This window comes from Tamandua tetradactyla, chromosome 16 (assembly GCF_023851605.1).
Source record: "Tamandua tetradactyla isolate mTamTet1 chromosome 16, mTamTet1.pri, whole genome shotgun sequence".
In the NCBI taxonomy this organism is placed as follows: Eukaryota; Metazoa; Chordata; class Mammalia; order Pilosa; family Myrmecophagidae; genus Tamandua; species Tamandua tetradactyla.
This window is the reverse complement of record NC_135342.1, coordinates 73,277,752-73,301,092: the sequence shown is the minus strand read 5'-3', so window position 1 is coordinate 73,301,092 and position 23,341 is coordinate 73,277,752. Positions and strand designations below refer to the sequence as shown.

Below are 23,341 nucleotides of genomic sequence, written 5' to 3'. Positions count from 1 at the left end.
AGACATCAAATATGGAATTCTGCACATTTCTCATAGCACTGATCTTATTTGAAGGCAACACAGCAATGGTCAGAGAGCACGACACCCACAAATGTTGCTCCTGATGTCTACTCTCAAGGTGAGACCCTGAGACAGGTGCGTGGGTTCTGTCTGTGGAGGGAGCATGGAGGAGAAGGAGATTAGCAACCCCTTATCCCTGTGGACATCTGGTAAACCTCAGCATCATTCCCCAAGGAAAATACTTCCAAACTTGCAGTGATAGTCAAGTGATGCGTCCTCATGTGACAGATTAGATTAAAAACTCGGCTGAAATAATGTTTCCACTGAATGTTCTCTGTCACCAGAACCACTCTGCCTCACAGGTTCAAGCCTGGCTATGCCACCTGGATTGGTTCTGAATATATTATACCACATTTTTTAAACAAGATCAAGTCTACCCTTCACCTCTTCAGAAGCAAAGAGATAGCAGGACACTGGACATGTCTGCTGCATGCCACACCGGTTTCCTCCCTTCAGGCCAATGCCCTAGAAAAGGAGCAGACAGCTTCTGGACAGGGATTCCAGTCCTGATCTCTGTTACATTTTCTGCTAGGGGTGGAGAAATGTGTGCAATCCAGGCATGAGTGTTCAGGGGAGAAAGGAGAGCACAGGGCACAGAAGAGAGAATTCTGAAAGCTGGGTTAAGAAACTGGCAACAACTGTGGAAAGTATAAACCACCAGGAGGCCCTGCCACCCCCACCCCCACCCCATGGCAATCAGGAAGGTTAGAAATGGCTGCTCACTAATCCTCTCCATTCCTCAGTTCCTTCCAGGACTCAACTCACCCTTTCTGAAGTGCTGAACTGGATCCATTCTTACCCTGTGCCCTGTGACTCCTGCGGCCTGGCTCCCAAACTGCAAAGGAGCAGGCCAACTCCAGCGGCCGCGATATGCTCAACCTCTACCACCAGACCCACAAGCATGCAGTTTTTCGAACCCATTTCCACCCTAGCTGCCTGCGTGAAAACTAAGAATGAATTCACACAAAAAAATGATAACGAATGAGCCAAGTGACAGCACAGAGACCAAAGTCAAGGGGGCAAAGCAACATCCAGGAAAATGATGGCACTCAGTTTAAATCCTGCAGAAAACACCGCAGTTTAATACCATGTATAAAAGCGTGCACTAAAACATCCTAAATAATCATAATAATAAACTAGCCCCGATTTTAAAACCATCAGCAAAATCTCCCACCGCCCACAGACTGAGCTGCTATGTAGATTTGGTTTTATGGACACTAGAGAAAAAGAGCCTGCTGTGGGCTTACCTTCCCGGAAAGCACACAGCCTGACTTTATGAATAATCTGTGTCACAGTCTTACTCGGGGGTCCCTGTGTTTAACTCTCGGCACATCGCATGAGCCTGGAGTCCTGCAAGTCAGGGGTTTCCAGCTGAGCAAGTTATGGCAGCGACCACACTTGATTAATTCAGAGAGAAGAGAGAGCCAAAGAGTACACTTAGAACTTTTCTGTGAGAAAATTACTTTGGATTTACATAAAGAGAAGCAATTAGGGTATTTCTCTAGCTCTCAAAATATAGTATCTTTTATTTCTTGATTTCCCCGACTGTGCATGCCATGAAAATATGTATTCAGAGCAAACAGATATCTTGGATGATGGAAATTCTACCAATGAAACCCTAGGCTCTGTCACCCCCAACCCTAACTCATAATCCAATACAGCCTCAGTAGTAACCTGATTAGAGGTATATAGAAGCCATGGCTTTTTTTTTAATTCCTGGATAGCCAGAAATTACTGAAACTGAGAGATAAAGACGTTCAAAATGAATACAGCTTCCAGACCTCAACAATGAAGGTTTCTATAGACATCAAAGAAATATACAATTTACTATGCAGCTACATCTTGGATTAGTTAATTAATAAAAAGGAAAAATGAAGTGTAAGTAATTCAAAGATGACTCTGTGATGTTCCAAAGTCAATTCAGAAGAGCTTGCCATGGGCTAGTAGGTTTGGGGGGAGTCACTCCATTATTCTACTATGTATAACTTCTTGGGATTTTAAAATTGAGTCTTGCCATTTTTCATTTGTAATACCAAGTAGGCCTTCAGGCTGAATGTAAATGCAAACATGCTCCTGATATTTTTAGGTACTTAATGGCTTTGAAACCAGAAAATGATTTCCAAGAATATCCATTGGTGAATATCAGCAGCCTTTAACAATGACACAAGCAAGCTCAAAACACAACAACAACAACATTTGGCTTCATAAAAAGGCATTAATGACTGATGGCTTACAATTAAAATGCATACCGCAAATGCTCATATATACAGATTTTTAGAAAGCATAGAGAAAAGCAAGAATAAATGAAATCGATACCCCACATGACCTCAGCGTTTGGAGAGGAGGAAGAAGGAGAGAAGGAGTGAAAGAAAAAGGAGGAAAAGACAGATCAAGAAGAAGAAGCTGATCCTCAAATGAAAGTTGAAATTGTATGCCTCTTCCCTTAGAAGGCATGCGTTACTCACTAAGTGAATTTTTAACACTTTTTTTTTTCTAACTCCTAGGATACTTTAAAATATCCAGTTACACAAGAATACCAGTTTCATTCAAAAGATGTGAGATGCCACCTCAGTTAAAGCATGAATTAGGTAAAGGTCTCGTAGTCTGATGAAGATGGCTCCAGTGAGTGTTTTCACTCTTTCCGCGTGAATTTGGAACAATCTCTTTATATTTCTGGGTTCAGTTTCTTAATCTCTAAAATGATGGGTTTGGCCTAGATCCCCTCTAGGGTTACCACAAATTGCGGCCACCTGAGACGGCTGGAGACACCCCCAGTTCAGGCTCCCACTGCCAAAACGGTTCTGCCAAAGTCACCTGCTGCCCACCAGTTGGATACTGTAATCATTAGTTACTAATATGATCCCTCTAGGTTATAATGAATAGGAACAACTAACCTGGGGAAACAGCGAGTAGTCGTGTAAGTGAAATAAATTAAATACCGAGGTGACACGGGGAATGGAAATTGTTGCAAAAGGGTTTTCATTCCCCTACCCGGGCCTAATAAGGATGCAATAATTATTCCATCGCCTTCTTTTCATCTTCAAAAAGCCAATCCCCGGACCCACCCACAAGTGAACCACTTACAGGCACCCGCCGGTACTAAGGTCAATTTAGGTATTTCTAGTGCACACGTAGGTATATAAATATGAACATTTTTTAAATGACAGATTGTCTTTTCTGGTATTAATGTCAACAAATTAATTGATTTATATTCTATTTATTTTTATAAATTGCATAATAATATAATAAAAATGACCACATACACTATAAATATGAGATAACTGAATAAAAGAATGCTGAAGTCAAACAATGCTGTACCATTTTTTACAATTGGGGGGAAATGAGGGCGGATGGATTAATACTGAAATGGCCCATACGCCAGGATCAGAGGGACAAAGCTGTGTACTCTGCAGTAAGTTCTTCATCTCTGGCTGATTCACTACTTTCCTCATCTAGAAATCCCGGGGATGCGGCCTCCGGCACAAAGACACAGGTAAGTTCCTGAGTCTAGGGACATCTGAGTTCATGTAATGCATATATGTGTGGCCTCCATGAATCTTTAAGCCAGAGAGACTGATAAGGATGGCTATTCAGGACGCCAAAAAGAAAGCTCAGCATTTGTTAATAAAAATTTGTGCTAGTAAAAAACATAAAATAAGAATCAAGAAAAAGAGTTTCTGTGCTTCTACCCCTAACTTAGGTCAAATCCACGTTCGCTTGCTCAGGACAAATGTGCAGTTCATGACGTGGCCCTTGCCTAGTGATGCTCTTTACCTGAAGATCTGTCATCAGTCGTTAGTTTGAAAGAACCAAGAGAACGATTAGCAAATCTGGACCGAATGAGGGAGCATTTCGTTAAATGGTGCAATGGCATATATGCAGGAGAGTTTTTCCTATCCCCGGACAATTCTGTTGTATAAAGCCATTATATGAGAACTGAGGAAGACCCTGGAAAGGCCTATTAATGAGGACAAGTGAAAAAAGCAAACAAACAAATAAAAAGGGTACAGACCCGCAGAGAATCAGAAAGAGCCTTAGCAATTGGCCTGAACATTTGTCAACTCCCTTAAATGCTTCGGATGAGCACATATTGCATGACATTTCAACATCAAATAAACCATCCTTCCAGGGGCATCGTTTGAGATGGTGCTTGCAGAAATGCTGCATGCCCACAAGGGGATGTGCGTCTCCTCTGCTCAAACAATGCAAGTAACTCTTTTTAAGGGTGATCAGTCAGCGCCGTGTGCGCTAATTTGATAGTTCCGTCATCACATGGCAATGCGAATTTCATTACGTATTTTAAATCATGTTAACATGGTTTGTTAATGTTGGTATTCACTAAAAGGCCACAGCTATTTAAAATAATGAATGGGCATGATAATTTTTATACATATTACGGAAGTGACATGTGCAGATATTCTAAATATTCTCTTCTTACAATCTGTCTTACATCATTAGTTAACTGTCAGCCATGAAAAGATATATCAGGATGTTTTGTAGACGGTTCAGATTCACAATTTTAGTAATTAGGTATAGAAAAAAAAAGCACAATATACCTATCTGAAGAAATAATGTTTTAAATTATGTTAAAATATAGTCCCATATTAGCTCTACCAGATATCCCCAAGGCAACGATTTAATGCTACTTCTTAAAAAAAAAATGACAGGATAATATTTTGTCAAACATTAAATAAAACTTACATATTAGATATTTTCCTTTACTTGTTTATGCACACACATGTATATTAACAAATTCATCCACAAACTTTTTTTTCTTTGAATGCTGTATGGTGGGGGTCATATTTCATTTTTTTTCCATGTGACTATCCCCTTACTGCAGCACCACTTGTTGAATTTTTTTTTAATTTGGTTTTTCATTTGCTTGTTTGCTTGTTTTATTTTTGTTTGGGAAGTGCATGGGCCAGGAATTGAACCTGGGTCTCCCATATGGCAGGGAAAATTCTACCACTGAACTACTCATGCACCCAATATTCACAAACTTTTAAGTTCACAGGTATCCCTGCTCCTTTACCACTCATATTCACTAGCCCATCAAACTACTTCTATTTCTCCTTCTGCAACATCAGGGCCATTATCCCTCTTACCTTCCCATCCCCAGCGTAGTCTTTGTACCAACTCACATTGTTCCAGGGCCAACTCTTGCAGTCTCTACACTGGTTCCATGCTAAAAGTGCTTGCCTCTTTGCTGTTGCCGTGAAAATGACCTTCCGGGAACTCGGACACATCCTGGAGCCAGCGGAGGCCACAGGTGATAGGGATTCGGAGCTTGAACTTCAGTCCCCTGGAAAAGGCTTGAATCCCCACCCCACTGCCCTTTAGTTATGCAACCTTGAACGTTTTATTTATTCTCTCCATGCTGTCTTAAAAATAGCAGAAAGAATGAATCTCAAAGGATGAATAGGAGAAATACATAAGGTAGTTAGCACAGGTCATGGATTACAGCAACAGCTCAATCCATGTCACATTTTGGTATCATCACAATCATTGTCATGTTATCATCAACTTGAATATAAGGTCTCAAACTCTGAGCATGGCCCTTGGAGGTCCTTTTACCTTCACCAACTGCATGTAACACCACAAATATATGCTCATTACTCAAGTCTTAGCTATAATACTGATGCCTTGATTTAAAATTTGATATTTTGCTCATCATGCGTTTTTTTGTTGTTGTTTGTTTTTTTGCAGGACTATTGATTAAAAATATATTGCATTAAAGTGTTACTTATCCTGATTACTGTTTTTTTTTTTAATGTCCCCTTATATTTTGTGACTGAGGTGAGAGTCTCATTTCACCCTAGTCCTGGCCCTGCCAAGGCTATAAAAGCTAATTCAAATTCTTTGCTCTTTGTGTGCACATGTTCACGCCTGACATATGCTTCAATGCTCAGTAAAAACATTATGTCCATTTTGCAACTTGGCCTGACTACACCTGCATCAACCACCAAGACAAGAAAGCACTACCATCCCCAGTGACTCTCACCCCACCCCATTCTAGCATTCTTGTATACATGCTCGTCCCTTCTTTTTGAGTCAGATCTCAAACACACTAGGTACTCAGTGAATGTTTATTAGATGGAGCAGATCAAAGAGTTCCAGAGCATTGAGTTTCAAAGGACAGACTGTGACCCAACAATGGGTAGTGGAACTGGGTCACAACCAACACTCTAAAAAAAGAAATATCATCAAGAAGAAAACAGCTCATAGTTAAGAATAGGTAGTGTTTCATAAAATTTTTGTTTCAGAAGCACAAACATGCATATAAATGCACACATGTATATGCATATATGTACATGCATTGGGTAGCAACATCAAAAACACTGGGTAAAAAACAACAAACACTGGGTAGTGGTTTAAAAAAAGACTGAAAGAATTCTACAGCAACAAAAGACATCTTATACTGTTCTAGAACAAGATAAGCCATCCTTATCTGGTCATCCACTATTTCCAGTGCTACAGCACAGAAAGCGCAAAGTGTCAAAAGTCATTCATGCTATTGAAAGTTTGGAAAATAACTGGATTAGAACATGCCCACAGACCAATCCTAGAAAACTGAGAAAGCCTAAAATATTGCAATAGACTGGCTAAGGATCTTCTTATGTGTTAGCTAAGAAATTAATATTGGTCTTTTATCCAAGTTAATAACATATATTTCTGGTTAAAATAATAATCCCCAAAATTTGCAACAAAAAGTACACTTGGTAGAATTTAGATTTGAAAAATATGAAAATGGCCACAAAAGACAATTCACAACTGCAAAAACCAGACAGCTCGGTATAGATAGAAAATAGATTAATGAACTCTTCATTGTACAGTATATAAAGAAAAAAAATTGATCTTGATGAAAGATTTCAGTAATTTATAAAAAAATTAGAAACAGCTTAACTATCTTCTACTGTCTAAAAACTGGTTAGAGAAATTTAATTGACTTAATGGAATTCATCCTGTATTATACTTCCATGAAAATAATTGATCAGTGTTGGTATAGCTCTGATTAAAATGTTTTATTCATATCCAGGAGAGTAAAAAAAATTATATCCTCAAGATCAAAATGGCAGGACTGAAATAGCTAGCTCAAATTTCCCCCCAAACAGATTTTCTAAGTGCAATGCCTATCTCTTTGATATAATTTAAACAAAACTATTACTGAGTACTTACTGTATACAAGAATCCATGTGCATTGCCACCACTAGCAGATGCTGTCTTTTGGACTATCTTAAATTAGGTGAATAACACATAAATACATTATCCACAGCAATATATTTATGGTATAAATAGCTCACTGGAAAACAATAGCAGGTTTAGATAAAGGGGAATAATAGAGTAAAAGGAAACAAAAGAATAAAAAGGAATGAATATATCTTTATTGGGTCCTTGAAGAGTTGTGTTTATACACATACACACACAGCTGATTAAAAGATTTACCAACTGGACATCTGCCATACTGCCTGATAGCAATGAATAACTAGTATTACGTGAATCATATGGAGACAAGGAGTTGAAAAATAGGTGAAAGCTGTCAAAAATTCTAAACAGTACGGTTTTATTAAAATACCCATTCTCAAAAGGGTATTAGGCAATCTCTTTTGTTGACTATGGCAATGCAGAAATACGTCTGAAAATACAGACCAAGAGAAACTTGCTTTGGGTCTGCTGTTAGTAAGACATTCTGTGACAAATGCCTGTAGTTTAACCTAAGTTAGATTGTTCATTTATTTTTCACCTATTCCCAGAAAAAATGAATTTGAGGAGACTTAGTGAACAAAGTGTATTAGAGTCACTAATAAGCTAACCATAAAAGCTACTATGGTCGGAAAAAAAACAAGGTTGAACTATGAGCTCCACCAACACATTACGTTATAATTTCATTATCAAACAGAAGAAACTGTGGCAGTTCTTCAGAAGTTGGATTCAGAAATAAAGGAGGGGGTGACATAGCTTCCTATGAATTGGGTCTTGTATTAGACAGTATCCCTGCTGCCAGCGTGTCCTTAAAAATCAATAAGATAACAGGAAAGATCCCATTAACTGGTAGGATGCCAAGAAAACTGGCATTTCTTGAGTGTCTATTATGTGCCATAGATTTCAGCTGCGCCTTTACAAATGTTAGCTGAATTCCAACAAACCAAAGACGTAGGAACTATTTTTTCCATTTTACAGAGCACAAGGAAATTCGAGGCCCAGAGACTTGCCCACTATTACATGTCACTGGAGGGCAGTGCTGGGGTTACAAGCCTGAGTTCTCCAACTTCAAACCCACAGCCTTTCTGCCACATCACACTGCCTCCTTCTTCTACAAAACTGGGACAAACATTCTCCTCTCAGCTCCTAACTACCTAATAATGGTGGTGTGGGACTGAGAAACAGAGCATTGACATGCCTTTGTCAGATAGTCCCACAGACTATACACTTGTGCCCTGAATCTCCCATACTACCTCAAATCCATTTTGAATCTACATACCAACAGACTAACAAAAGGACATGTCAACAGGTGAATTTAGCAAAAGCAAGTTCTATTTTTACTTTATTTTTATTTTGGTTTTGAATGATAGAGGTCTCCTCTATAGGCTCAAATCTGAACTTAGCAGAGCCTTTAGCCTGGCAGGGAGACAAAGTGATATTTGAAGACGTGATACATAAACTTGAGGGAAACACAAAGTATAGCACAGAAAAGCCGGCTGCAGTTTAAGGATTAAGGAATCCTGGTACGTTCCCCTACTTTTCCATCCACAAGAAATATGCCTGCTCCTTTCCAATGGTTGGAACAGACAGGAGAACAGAGAAGAAAATTATATTATTTTCATGACCGGCTGTACTCCAGAATCTGATTCTTTTGGGGGAGAAAAAAACGCGCCATCTTCTCAATGTCTTTTTTGCAAGAAATCTTCTCAGGGTTAATGTCAAAATTTCAGCCATTCAAATTTCATTACATTTTTTTTTAATAGTTACAGAAAGTCAACCAAGAGACAAATGACACAGAGCACACACAAAAGCTAAAAAGAAATGTTTTATTCTAAGAAGAAAAAACAGACATTACATTCACTTGCCTAGGAATATTAAAATAAAAAAAAAAATGTAAGGTCCCAGATACTGCTGTTTTTTTTTTTTCTTTTTTTCTTTTTTCTTTTAAAGAGTGAGAATACTAAGAAAACATTATGCAGGTTTCAGTAATTGATATACAGTATTTTTTTTGGATCTAGCAAATATACTTTTTATAACTTTTCCCTGAAAGAAGGGACTTTCTAGCTCAGATTACTTGGACACTCTTACTGTTTATTCTTCCCTTTTTTTGAGCAGTCAGAAGAGATTTCTCTCAGTACTTCAAATAAATAAGATATCCAGCTGAACAAACACCATACATTCTCATGGATTACTTTGGCTTCTTAAAGAAGATTTTGCTTTCTTTTTGTCCAAAATGCAAATGATTAAAGAGACCCTCATCACATAAAACTCGAGGATGAAATGTTTAAAGTGGTGCAGATTTCTCTACAAGGTGGTTTGGGGAGAGGCAGAAGACCCCTGGTCAGTAAAAGAGCTCAGAATTTTAAAGGGGGGGATCTGGGTGTAACTGAATAAGGCATTCTCTTTATTATACATTTTAATAGGGGTGGTATTATAATATGAAAAACAAACTGCAACACTCAAAATCAGTCTCTACAATATTCTCTGAAAATAAAAGGAAATTTCCTTTATCTTTCACAGCTTCCTATTTAAAACAAACCCCCAAACAATAACAACAACAAACCCTTACGATTATATATAAGCTGGAACAAGCAGCATGGTATTCTGCACGGGTTTTGAAAGATCAGCGAGCCTTTTCTAGCTTTGCAGCTTAAAAAAAAAAGTCGAAGATCTCTGGCCAGTTTGTGAGACTCAGAATAAAACTCAACAATACATGTTTCTTTAAAAAGAAAATTTGGGCCATCGATTAACATGGGCCCTTCTACTAAAGCAGCATGAATACAAATATTTGACTTTAGGAAAACATCATCCGCACGTTTCTTTATTCTTTTCATAAGCTTTTTTATTAAAGGACTAAATCTTATCTCCTATCATAAGGCAGAAATACATAAATATATAAAACCAAAATGGGTGCATTTTGTACCTTTCTCGGCCCAGGAAGAGGCAAGGCAAGAATATGGAAAGGATGCAAACAGGGGAATTGCAAAGCAAAGACACAAAACCATCCATAACAAGTGCTATGGCTTAAGGCCAATAAATAACTTCACCGCCTCTGAGCAAACCTGCCACATATAACCCCCCACAGAACTCCAACAGGAAAATCTGGCCTTGCAGAGCATGGTAGATGGCCTCTCGGGTGGACCCCATGGCCCCTGCCTCTTGGTATCACACAGTTGTATTACCCCCTCGCTCTAAGTGTGGGCTGGACCTAGTGACACACTTCTAATGACAGAAAACAACAAAGGTCATGAGATGTCACTTCTGTGATCATGTTATAGTGGGCTGTCATCTCCATCTGATTGGTAGACTCCATTTCCTTCTTGGCTGGCATGTTTTGATGAAGCAAGCTGCCATGCTGGAGGGACCTACGTGGCAAGGAGTGGAGAGAAGCCTCCAGCCAAGAGCTGGTGAGGAATCAACGTTTAGTCCCACGAGGAACTGAATCCTGTCAACAGCTAAGGGAGTTTGTCGACCAATTCTTCACTAGTGGAGCCTTGAGAAAGCTACAGCCTGGTTGATACCTTGATTGTATTCTGTGGAGACCCTAAAGCTGGTGACCCAGCCAAGCCCACACCCAAGGAGATAAGAAACATGTATTCATTAAGCCTCTAAAGTTTGGGGATAATCTGTTGTGCGGCAACAGATAACTGATGGGTTATTATTAATTCCTGCCTCCCCATTTTGCTCAACTTGAAGAATTTCACTGCCATTATAAATAATTGTGGTACCTTTCTCAGCTTCACAAAAGTGTGTCAGAAAGGAGCACACTCACATAACAGTATCTCGATGCACTACACTTAGGAGTGTGAAGGTAGTGAGGCATCACTCCTAAAACATCCAACAGTTCGTTCTGCTCTCCACTGGCTGCTAATTGCTTTGAACAAAATTTGCCTCTCCTCCATGCTCCCTCTCCTCTCACCAAATCCCAAATGACAATGGTATAGGCTTATGAAATGCAAGCTTGCATGGGTTCTTTTTCCTATCTCAAGTAAATATCCACTTGTGTGCTTTCTTTGGCTTCACATTAATTCTTTTTTGTCATCATTTACCAGCAGTAGGGCATAATAAGAAACCTACATGCATGTACACACATATATACACAGATACTTGTATACTTACATGACATTACATATGAAGTGAGAGAGTTGAAATATGACAAATACAGGCTTTCATCCCTAAGAAATAGGGGTTCAATCACATCCTCTTCACTTACTAACCAAGTGATGTGGGAAAAATTACTTAACAACTCTAAATTTCAGTTTCCTCATCTGTAAAAAGGAGGAAAACAATTGTATTGCACTTCTATTTGTTGTGATGATGAAACAGGAAAAGTTGCTTGGCAGAAAGGCTAATCAATAGTAAATATTTAATAAATAATTTGTTATAATAGTATTAAAATGTTGCCACTATCATAGTTATCAGAGTAAACGTATACAGTTGTATCACCAGTTTCCTTTGCAATCTTGGAAAATTACTGGCTATAAAGCCTTCTAAGGCTACATGGCAAGTCTGAACTGTGCAAGATTTTCTAAGTTCAAATACCTTTGCTATTTGGTTGAGAAAGTAGCAAGGAATAATTCAACAAACATTTCTACTCTTTTCAAGGCATTATATTTGATGTTATACAAAGAATAAATAAATGACTGCCTTGTGACCTACCCAATGTAGCAAAGGAAAGCACAAAGAATAGCCATATACATCTAAAATTAAGTATAAACCTGGTACTATAATAAAGTATCATGAAACAATCTGAATAATATAATAAGTAATTTCTGCATGGCAATAATATCAATAATAATAATATTAATAATATTGATAATGATATTCCCTGACACTAAATGCATTCCTATGATGTGCCAGACATCTTCTAAGCCCTCCCGTCTTCAGCCCTCACAAAAACCAGCAGAGGTAAACAGTATCTGATCTTATAGTTAAGGCAGCCAAAGCTCAGAGACCTGCAGCAACTTGGCCCAGAACAGACAGCAGGGAAGTAGCAGGGTTCCGCATTTGAACTCAAGACCTCCTCACTCCAAAAGCCCATTCTCTTCCATTTGTCTTCTCTTAGGTTTTTTTTTTTAAAGCTTTATAAAATTAGAATATACTCACCAGCATGTGCCTCTAACTATGACATAACTGTGTGACAATCATTTCACATTCAACTGATATTTTACTAACTACACCTTCATATTACAGCCAAAGGAAGAAAAAGACATCAGGGCTTCTCCCCATTTCTACTCTAAGCCTTTACCAGATATAAAAAAAGCAAAAACAAGTATGGTTATCCGTCCATCAGTTCATACACAAATAAATAGCCACTGATTTGGTTATCTTGGCAAAGTTCAGGCTCATCAAAAAAAATTAGTAAAGCTGTTTCCTTGATTTTGATTGTTTTTGTTTTCAGCCTAAGGTGATTATTTCTTTTCTTGAAGATAAAATGGTGGAAACAATTACTCAAATTAATTAGAGGTACTTCCCAGCCTGAAATCTGACTGGTTTCTTCCTTCATTTATGTTTATTATCTGTCTCCCAAATTCACGGTCCCCATAGAGTCAGGGTCCTTGTTTAGCATTCTGCCAATAGCAAAGTCCCTAACATATGGTGCAACTCAAAAATATTTGCTGAATGAATGAATGAACATTGAAAAGAATCCATGCCAATCATTTTGTGAGCCACACAGGAATAGTAGTTACCATTTATTTAAGTGTAAGCCCTGCTTCTACAATACATTCCCTTTCTACTCACTAATGCCCCAAACCCTTTCAGCAAGTAGGTGGGATCTTGAATTTATAAAAGGGCACTGTCTGAAAGAATTGCTTGTGAGAAAAAAAAAAGTCCTATATACCAGGTCAGCTTAAACCCTTGACTCAACTCTGTATCATTTCTTTGCCCTTCACGCCACAAAGTGGTGCTTCAAGATATGTCTGCCTTTCACAGATGGGCTCACATCGAGCTCATTAATAAATTACTTGAGATGCAATTAGCTTTACCACAGGTTTAGAACTTGGGATCCAAAGGATGCAATGGAAGAATTCTGGAGCTGATGCAGGGTCACCAGGCAACTGGTTTCCCAGTGTAAGCCCACCATTTCCACCAATGAGAAAAACAGCAACACCAATAGGTTTTTCCCTAAAGATAAATGGATTCAATTGAGAGGAGTGCTTTTTGCACCACAATCATGTCCTCTCTGTAGTTTTTGGCATTGAAAATATCTTTTCTTTTATGATACATTGTTGATAATCAGTGGCGGTTGGTGAGTTTGACTTTAAACCAGGTTGGGCAAATTAAGAAGTCTGTGTTAGTCTCCCTTCTCATTTTCTCTCAAATTACACTGTCCTGTGGAATCCAAAACCTGGAAGCCTGCGAATCTTGGTTAACTGACTCATTTTACAGATGAAAAACCTGAGGCCCAGAGCCAAAGTGTTTAATTGCAGTGAGCACTAAAATTGTATTCAAACAGACAAGATAGAGGAAGGTAAACCCATGAACACGATGCATGCCACAAAACAGGCACTCATGGAATATTGCACGGCCCTGGCCCCCCACCCCCAATTGATTTCACAGTATTCGTTTATCTCAGTGTAATAAGAATTGGGGTGGAGGCACGACAGAATTCAATTTCTGAACAATCCACAGCACCAGATTTGAGTCCTCTTTCTTGTTGCTAGAAAAAACATTACCTGACACCTCACAGGGGAAAATCAACGTGTCCGGTAAGTTATACAAAAATCAATGTTCGTAGAAGAAACATTTCAGCAGCAGCATCATGGGGCAATACAAACTCCTGGCATCTGTTTAATCGTGCTGGCATCCAATATCTAAACTGTGTTGCAGCCAAAAATCACTGGAAAGAAGTATGAAATTGGAGAAAAGGAAACCAGAAGGGGGAGGATCAAAGAAGGCACCACTAACTTAAAAAAAAAAAAAAAAGTAATAAAAAAGCTAGAAAGAGAGTCCAACAGAATGTGCCTTTAAATAGGCAATACATTACCAAAATGCCAAAGGGTACTACCCAGAAGAAAAGGAACTGAGAAAGATAAATCTGGGGGAATTTCAAATCTTGGTTAAATGTTCATTAAATAATTTGTCACACATATTAAGGCCAGATATTCACTTTTTTCCCTACTCTCGGGTGCTCATTCTGGAACAAAAGCTTAGCTAGACTTAAAACACTATAAAGCAAGGCAGGGAAAATACAACGATGAGGTGCTATAGCCACACAGTGCCAGATATATTTTCCCTCTCTTTGTATTTAACAAGAAATGGGCCAATCTGTTCTCAAAGCATAGTGTGCTGTTGATGGCAATAAAACAGGAAGCCAGGATGGGTTAAACATACACCGCAAAAGCCCACCCAGTCGCATTTTGTCTCCACAGTTACTCAGGTTGCATATTCCGTATTTTTATGCTTTATGTGCACAGGGAAAATCAGGCCTGAGCTGGCGGGGGCAACTGCCATTACGGAGAGAAAGAACATCTATAAGCAACAGGAAGAACACTGACCCTTTGCTTGTTTAAAAAAAAAAAAAATGACGACAGTGTCCGTCAATTCTCAATATGAGCCGATAATAAGAATTGTTGATGTGTATCGAGCACCATACATGTTCTAGATGCTATGCATTCATGACTTCCTTTCACTCTCAATAGAAGCCCATGAGAAAAGTATAATATCCCAGTTTTACCCAGGGGAAAGCATAATTTCCATCAGATTTTGAAATCTGCTGAAGAGTTCGTGAAGGATGGAACTGGGATTCCAACTGAGAGTCATCTACCTCTAAGGCTTATTCTCTCTCTTAACCCTTTTGCTCTCTCCCTCCATACATCCTATGTACTAGCTCTCCTATGTACTAGCCCCGTGGCCCTGGGCAGGTTCCCCAGTCTCACGCATGTCTTAACTTCCACATTCTGAACTCCGATGCCCTGCTAACCTCGGAGAGGTGAACGGTAATGAAGGTGTCAGTGGCTGACATTTGTCAAGCACCTGGTCGTCTTTCATTTATTCCTTTACAAATATTTACTGAGCACTGACATTGTGAGTCAGGAATACAATAGTGAGCAAGACAAAAACACCACTTTCAAGACAGGGGATGACAGACATCAAATAAGAAACTACAGAAGGTATTTTCTAAATGAAATGTTATGAAGGAGAAGTTCCAAGGGACACTGCTTCATTCATTCATTCAGCACGTATTTATTGGTGCTAATATGTTCCAGACAGTCATGTAAGCACAGGCCCTTATGAAAGTATAAAATGGGGACACTCGACCAAAGTGTGACTGAATCTAAAGACAAGAAATACTTCCTTGGGGTCGGAATGTTTGGGTTGATTTTTGAAGGATGAGCAGAAGTAACCAGAGTGGAGGAGAGGAGTCTAATAGTCAAATAGCATGTTTGAGAAACTTGGGGAAGGAGAGGAAATGGGGCGGAAAGTGGCTTGAGGTAGGCTGATGGGATGGATGGAACCAGATTAGTCTAAGTGTCTTCCATTTAGCTCTCACTTGCTTTCATAATCATAAAACAGATGGCATCCCCATTCGGCAGATGAGAGAACTATGCACACACCTATTCAATAGTGCTGGTCCAAAAACCCTGTCCTCCTTCCAGCAGAGCTTGCCTCCCACCCTAGAAACACAAGATGTAGATATGCACCTTCCCAGCCTCCCTTGCAGCTAGGACATGGACAGGAGATTCCATCTTGGCCAGTAAGACCTGAAAGGAAGTCTGCTAGGGAGGATGGTTCTAAGATGGATTGTTCCCTTCCTTGATAAAGAAGGGAGGCATAAAGGAAGGACCCCATCCATCTCATGCTGCCTTTAGACTTTCCTGTGTCGGTTGCAGTGATTGGTGATACCGTAGCGACTCGGCAACCACGAGGGAAAAGTCATGACAACCACACAGGAGCTGCCCGGATAGCAGCCAAGCACTCCCTTGGCTGTCTCAAGACTCTTTGATATGTGAGAAAACCAACCTTGATTATTCCAACCATATTTAATCAGGTGTTAATAACTTGCAATCCTAAGATGCTGAAGTGATATAAAAAGTGAGCATCAGACAGGCTTGAATCATGTTGCAAAATTATACAATGAAAAAAGGTGGGTGTGTGGGCACTGAGTTTGAATACAGGTCTTTTAATTCTAAATCCTTCACTGTTTTCCAGGACTTCCATATCTCTCTGCCTCTGGGTTGATAAACACTGTAAACTTTAAAGATCTGTGCAGAACAGGAGCTGCCTAATAAAACCAATGTGAACATCAATCCTCTAAAGTTAGAATGTTTGAGGCAGAGGGGGGTGGCCCTACTGGGGGGAAGAGGAGGCCAGACATCAGGTCCTCCTGTGGGGAAATCTGCAGGAAAGCCCAGGGGTGGCCACGACCCCAGAAAGGATTGTAACCTCTCTGGACAGGCAGGAGCAGCCAGAGCATTCACTCCTGCCACCAGAGTCGCAAATATTTAGATGAGTGAAGAATGTGCTGTTCCACTTTGAAACTCAGATTTCCTCCTTCCAACGTATAAAAAGGCCCCTGATTTCTGTTGCTTCTCCTCCTTCACCTGCCATGCCAGTGTACCAACAAAGATTCAAATGGCCAATTTTGTCCTTGATCGTATCCAAAGTGTAGTCAGATGCAGGTATTTAAAGGGGAGGGGGAAGCATTTTTCTGAAAAATACTAATTTAAAGAACAAGTAAACAACAATTATCTCCTTCATTATGTTTTAAACTGCACAACTATAAATCACCCCACAGTGGGTTATTCAAGGGCAGAATTATCCAGCTTGGCTTTCCTGAAGGTTACGAGAATGACATCTTGTACTTTCTCTAGTTATAATTTATAACTTTGCAACAGAATCAGTGTTACAGTCCCATCCATTAGTGGGGTAACTGCACATCTGTTAAAACTCAACACAATGACTGGCTTTACATGGCCAGAGGAAGCGTAACCCAATCGTTTCAGAAGTTCTACAAACTCAAGCCATTTTTTAATGTAAAATGATTTGAAAATGCAGTTCCCTAAAACATCTGCTAAGCTCTTGCTACCCTAACACATGATATTCTTTCTACTGTTACCTGCCAACACAAATATTTGGTTGCACAAAACACCCTAAGAGGCATGTGACGGTGCTGGGCTTCAGATTGACATACCGATCTGCAGAGGGCTGGCTTGGACCTAGGAACTCTGGCTAAGATGTTGTTTACCAGAACTGAAAGCTTATTGAAGGGGGTGAGCGTGGGGTAACTTCATGAAGGTGCTGTCAAACATTTTAACGTGGAAGCTAATGGCACAACTAGATGGACAAGGCAGGGGCGCTGGGGTGCACTCAAAGCACATGGACCTGGGAACAGTAATGCAGCGTCGAAGGCTGGCTCTGCCACCTTCTCGAGCGTGTTGGGTAAGCTCTCTGTGCCCCTTAACTGCAAAATAATGATAATAATTCTAATGGTGCAGAGCTGTTGTGAGGAATGAAGAAAGAGATAAATGTGGTTATGGAACACTTCATGGGGCCTGACTTAAAACACAAAAGTCGTGACTTACCTGGGAATATTGTAAAGTTCTAAAACCAGCAGGCAAGGCAAGAAATTCAAACAGGCAAAAATAGTGATTCTCTTCAATCACTATGTAATAAAAAAGCCTGGTTTTGCAAATAAAACTCTACAGAATAATAGGTATATGTGAAAATATATACCAATATACAATATACATTAAGTACACATATGCAAACTATAATGTCAGAGTATTTCAATTCCATAAAAGAAAGCTAGAGGGATAGGAAAACACACATTTGATGTACAAATAATGCAACTTCATTATTAGAAAGCTCTCAGCAAACAATAGTTAATCCTTTAAGATGCTTCAAAAGCAGCCAGATTCTGTATGTTTTTTTTTCCCACATTAAAAAAAAATCCTATTTCCATTTTACCTATTATTTTTATGTTATCATGTATTGGAAGGAGGCGGAATAAGCATTTCTCCCCCAGTACCTCAATAAGCCTGATCTGTCCTCTGGAATCACCAGCCACCAAGAGAGGGGGGGGCGAAGACATTGCTGTACCAGTAGGGGTCGCTGTGCTGAGAATTAATCCCTATGAGTTTCTCATTAGTGATTATTATACTGCAGGCGGCCAAAATGGAAAAATTAATTAATTTCAAAGTGATAATGCATTTACAGCAACAATTAGAAATGTATAACTGTAAAAGGGCAACATTTAAAAGACAGATTACATTTAATAAAGTTGCACAAGAACATCCAATTGTAAAATTACTGATCTGCAACAATATTCCTTAAAGAGGCACTTAAAATAGCCTGACTCCATGAAGGGTGACCTAATTACTGTAACTTAAAATCACCATAGTCACAGCAAGTCACAGCAAATAAAAAAGGGACGTGGATATTAGAATACTGCTGCTTAATACTTAGGGGAGCCGGCTAGGGTGGAGAACCGGAGGCAGGGCTTCCGGGCACACGCCTGGGTTGGGTTTCTCATTCCCTGGACCCCATGCGGTGGACTGTATACCCCAGTGGCGCTCATGTCAGAAGGAAAATGCTTTCTGCAAGGCAAAGACTAGAAAAGCTACGAAGCACAAACCGGGCACCCTCCATCTGGCGGTGGGGCGGCTGCATTAATGCTGAGCTCCTGCAGCAGAACTTAACACTCCAGCTTTTCCACGGGGTAGAAAGGGGATGCCACCACATGGTTTACGTCCAAAAATATGTCTGTGCTAAAATGAAGGAAGCACCCACTTCCTTCAAAAAACAAATGTCTTATCACAACGGAAGCAGCACCGAGGGTGGACAGAAGACTAAAGCATGGTGACTTTTGTGATCAGTCCAGTCTGTACTACCAATGAAATTCCCAGGTCTATGCTCAGGCAGGCTCTTCTCCCAAATACACGCAGTTTCAAATGTTTATGAACGAGAAGTGACTGGCTGTGAGTTTGACAAGTAAATCCAGTCTCTGTTCCACCTCTATAAACTGAGCCATATGGAACTCAGATGGCTAAGAGAAACCATCAAACATATAACTATATAAAGATATTATTAGAGATGGTTTTAATAAAAATCTAAACTTAGCTACATATTTCATAGTCTTATTAATCTATATCCTTTTCAAAAAAAAAAATTAGCCTGTGACATACAGAAGAGGCTGTTTGCCAATCACTCAGGGGAATATGGAAAGTAGATGCCTTATAATGTCCTCGGGAATCAGACATGCAGGCTGGAGGTCATCCAAGCCAGGCTCCCAACACCTACCTGGATACCCCAATAACCCCCTCCCTGAACCATTGGGATGAGGGACAGAGCTGCCCCCCACCCCCAGCCAGGATGGCCAGACTCCAGTTTACAGACTCCTTCAGCCTTGCAACCATGTTGTATCTACCAGCAGCAACTACATTATGGAAATAAGCTTCAGGACTAAGGTAATATTCACAACAAGAAGAATAGCAGCCATCACGGCAAGAAGTACCGCATGCTGCTATGCCACAGGCACTGAGCTCGCTGCATTATTTAGCCACACTCTCCCATATGGGAGCTGCTAGTCTCATGTGGCTATTTAAATCGAAATTAATGGAAATGAAATGAAATAAAAAATACAGCTCCTCAGTCATGTTCGCAACATTTCAAGGGCTCAATGACCACGGGTGTCTGGTGGCTACCAGGCAGGACAGCCCAGGTCATGATCACTGCAGAAATTCTACTGGACAACTTGGTAACATGTGGCATTGCCAATCTTCACATCATTTTAGGGGTGGCAGAGCAGGCTCAGAGTAGTTAAATGACTTGTCCCAGTTTGTCCTGATTATGAAGAGTATGAGCTGGGGCTTGAGCATCAGGAAAAGGGCTGCTAGGTCCACTGCCCTAGGCTGTCATTTTCTAACCAGTCAGCACTGGGGAGCCATGCACAATCCCTTCTCCAGCACAGGGAAAGCATCTACCTTTTCTGCTCTTTCTATGAACACACCCCCCCCCCCTCATTTCAGTTTAATCGAAACCTGGGTTTTCCATGAAGTCACAGCTCTTCTCCAAACGCTCTCAAAGTTTAACTGTTCATTTTCCTACATTCCTTTAAACACAGGTCCAAAAAGTTAAGATCCTGTTTTACCTGTTCCCCATGACTGCTCCCAGCAGACATTTTTTTTCAGTCCCAAGCTCTGCTCTGCTGCAGTCCTTGAGGCCTGTGCATGGGTAGTCTCTGCCTGAGCTCTCCTGATCCAGGCAGGGGGAACCTCAGCACACCGGCTGAGCAAGTCTGGCAGAATGCATCTTTCAGTCCTGGTATCTGGCCTGGCCACAATGAGCACAGCTGTGGTGCTCATTGAGCAGTAACCTTCCCCTAATGCTAGTTGTGCTTTCTCACCTGACTGGTGATGCTCACCTAAGCTTCCAACTCCACACCTTGTCTTCCAATTGTCTCGAGTCCTGCCCGTGCTTCCCCACACACAGCAATAGCCTGATATGATGACCCAGTTTCCTGTCCACCTCACCCACCAGCAGTTCTCAGAGGTCCTCCAGGTAAGTCCAAAGAGTCAACAATCAAATCCTCTTTAGCCAAGTACACTTTACATTAGATATTAGACAATAATTGACTCCAGCTCTGAAAACAAAAACATCTAGCCCACTTTATTTTATCGGAACCTGTCTTCCTTCCCCTTCCACCTGCTCTTGCTCAGAGGTCTTTAGCCCCGGGAGCAGCTGCACAATAAGAGTTGCTGCCATTTTCAGGCAACAAACCTTCACCCACTGGAGTCCACACCAATGGAGAGATGGCTACACCATCTCCCAACATTTTCCCCAGTCCTGGACCCACCTCCAAGTTGTTTCCGCCATCTTTCTTTGAACAGGGAAACTCCGAAAGAAGGGGAAGAAAACAAACAAACAAAAAAACCCTGTCATAGGAGAGCATTTTTTTTTTGGCTCCAACCAATGAACAAATACAAAGAAGAAGAATCAGTTGCAAAGATTACACACCCTATTTATCAATTAGGCCATTGGTTCTGAAAGCACCAGGGTAGCAGAAATCAAGGAAAAAAAAAAGTGTTCTCCCTCCCTTCGCAAATTCAAAGGCCCCATCCACAGTCATATAGGGCACACCAGCACCCACTTCAGACCCATATACATCATCATCATATAAATCTAAGGACATCACAGAGTATGAGCCATAATTACAGTCAAGGAAATCCTTATAGAGAGTGTACGACTACCCCAGAACTGAAAGCAAAGTGATGGGGAAATTTCAGCATGCCGAGATACAGGTGCACACAGGTTCTATTTTCTGACTTCTAGATATGAACTGCAGCCTGCGACATGGAGAACTCTTCTCCATAGGTCCTGCTTCCACCTCCTCGGATCTCAAGTACTCAACTCTCAGGCTGGGTTTGTTTATAGTGAATTTCTTAAAACCACGTAGGTGTTTCGAATAAAGGATTCACTTATTTTTTCCTAAGCAGTTCAAAATATCTTCTGTTGTGGTGGTTTTACAAGCCATTCCCAAACACCACGGCTAAGGGCAACCGGTCGGTGCGGGTACAGGAGAAGCAGGCAGACTAAAGGCAGAGGCTGCGAGGCCACTGGCCCAGGGACTGGGGAGTGGATGGGGTGACCTGTGAGACTTCTGAAGGCCAGAATAGGTTTCGGGGTAAGGGCGATTTCTGAGAACCGGATGCTAACTGGTGTCAACTGGAATAGTGGTATCCACCAACACGGAAAAAACGTATTAAATGCCTACGGTTGAGAAGAGTGATATTCCAAGGATATAGGGTAAAGTTTCCTCCTTTCATGGAGAAAGCTTCTAGGCCTGGTTGTCACACAACCATCTAGACTGTAAAAACTTCATATTCATACTGTAAACCTTTCCAAATCATGTCATAATAGCGTGATTCAAACAGAAGATCTCATCTGTGGGAAAATAAAGAATAAAATGCACTTCTGGCCAGTGAAGGATTCTCTGGAAAGGGAGAATTATACCCATTAAAAGAAGAACCAGATACAGATTCTCAATGAAAACAAAGGAATCACATCTGCCGATAATTCGCTAGTCTGCAATAAATGTTTTCCACCAAACAACGCAAAACACAGTTTTGAATTACTGTGCTCAACAAAATACATTTTCAAAGTTTCTAAATAAAAAAAACTAAAAAATCACATCAAAGGGGAAAAAAAATGGCCCATCAAAATTTCAACGAGATTTCCAGCCACGCATATCGCCATGTTCAAAAACCGTATTTTCTATCCAAGCCCTCCAAGACACTTTTGAGAAAAAGATCTCATCCAAGGTTAAGGCAAATGCATTCAAGAGCCCTTTCCAGTGGCTTCCTGGCTATCAGCTTACTAAAACCGGACTCATCATCAGGAAAGGCAAGGGACTGCTAAAACAGGCGTGTCTGAGTTTCTTCAAGACCCCTTTTCCCAAAAGGCGCACTGAGGCTGTTGGCGACGACGCGAGCCGCTCACGTACCATGGACTTGGTGAACGGCCGCGCCAGGGCAAACAGCAGCGAGTACACCCACCAGCCGCGATGCAGGGAGGAGTACATCATGTTTCCGGGGTGCACCGCGTTCGCTGTGACTCCGCGTGGGGACAGGCGGCGGTGCAGCTCGTTGGAGAAGAGAACATTGCAGAGTTTGGAGCGGTTGTAAGCCAGCATGGCCCAGTAGTCGCTTTTCGATGGGGAAAGGCGGCTGAAGTCAAGTTTTCCCGAGGAATCGTTAATATCTGTGAATCTAAAACATGAGGAAATATGCTCAGGACGTGAAACAACCAGGCGCTGAATTCCTATACAGCTTTTTGTCTTTTTATTTTTTAGAAATCAGAAGAAACTAACAGAGAGAAGGGAATCATGCATACATGGAAACAAAGTCTCCCTTAAAAATAGATAATGGTGATTTCACAATTAAAAGCCAGTTGAACCCAGAGATAGATTTAATAAAGGCCCTAACTCATAAATGTAGCAGTTTTAACATGCTACCCTTACTCCCCCACCCTGGCCCTCCTAAGAGATATTTTTCAAAACCTCCAACAGGAAGTTCAAGGATAATTAAATTAAATGGAAAAACATCTTAAAGGGCTGCTGCTTTTGGAAGCTGAAAGACAC

General features: G+C 40.6%; 1 protein-coding gene across 3 annotated transcripts in view; it reads right to left on the bottom strand.

The window, feature by feature from the left end:
- The window catches only part of WWOX (WW domain containing oxidoreductase), a 972,892-nt gene that overhangs the window by 652,911 nt on the left and 296,640 nt on the right, over positions 1 to 23,341 (bottom strand). For 2 of the 3 annotated variants that reach the window (XM_077133099.1, XM_077133100.1), the window contains one exon: positions 22,706 to 22,970. In XM_077133099.1, coding sequence (XP_076989214.1) covers positions 22,706 to 22,970 — 265 coding nt within the window. Of the gene's footprint in view, positions 1 to 5,201; positions 22,971 to 23,341 lie in introns of all 3 variants that reach the window. The other variant, XR_013163742.1, reaches the window with a different exon arrangement.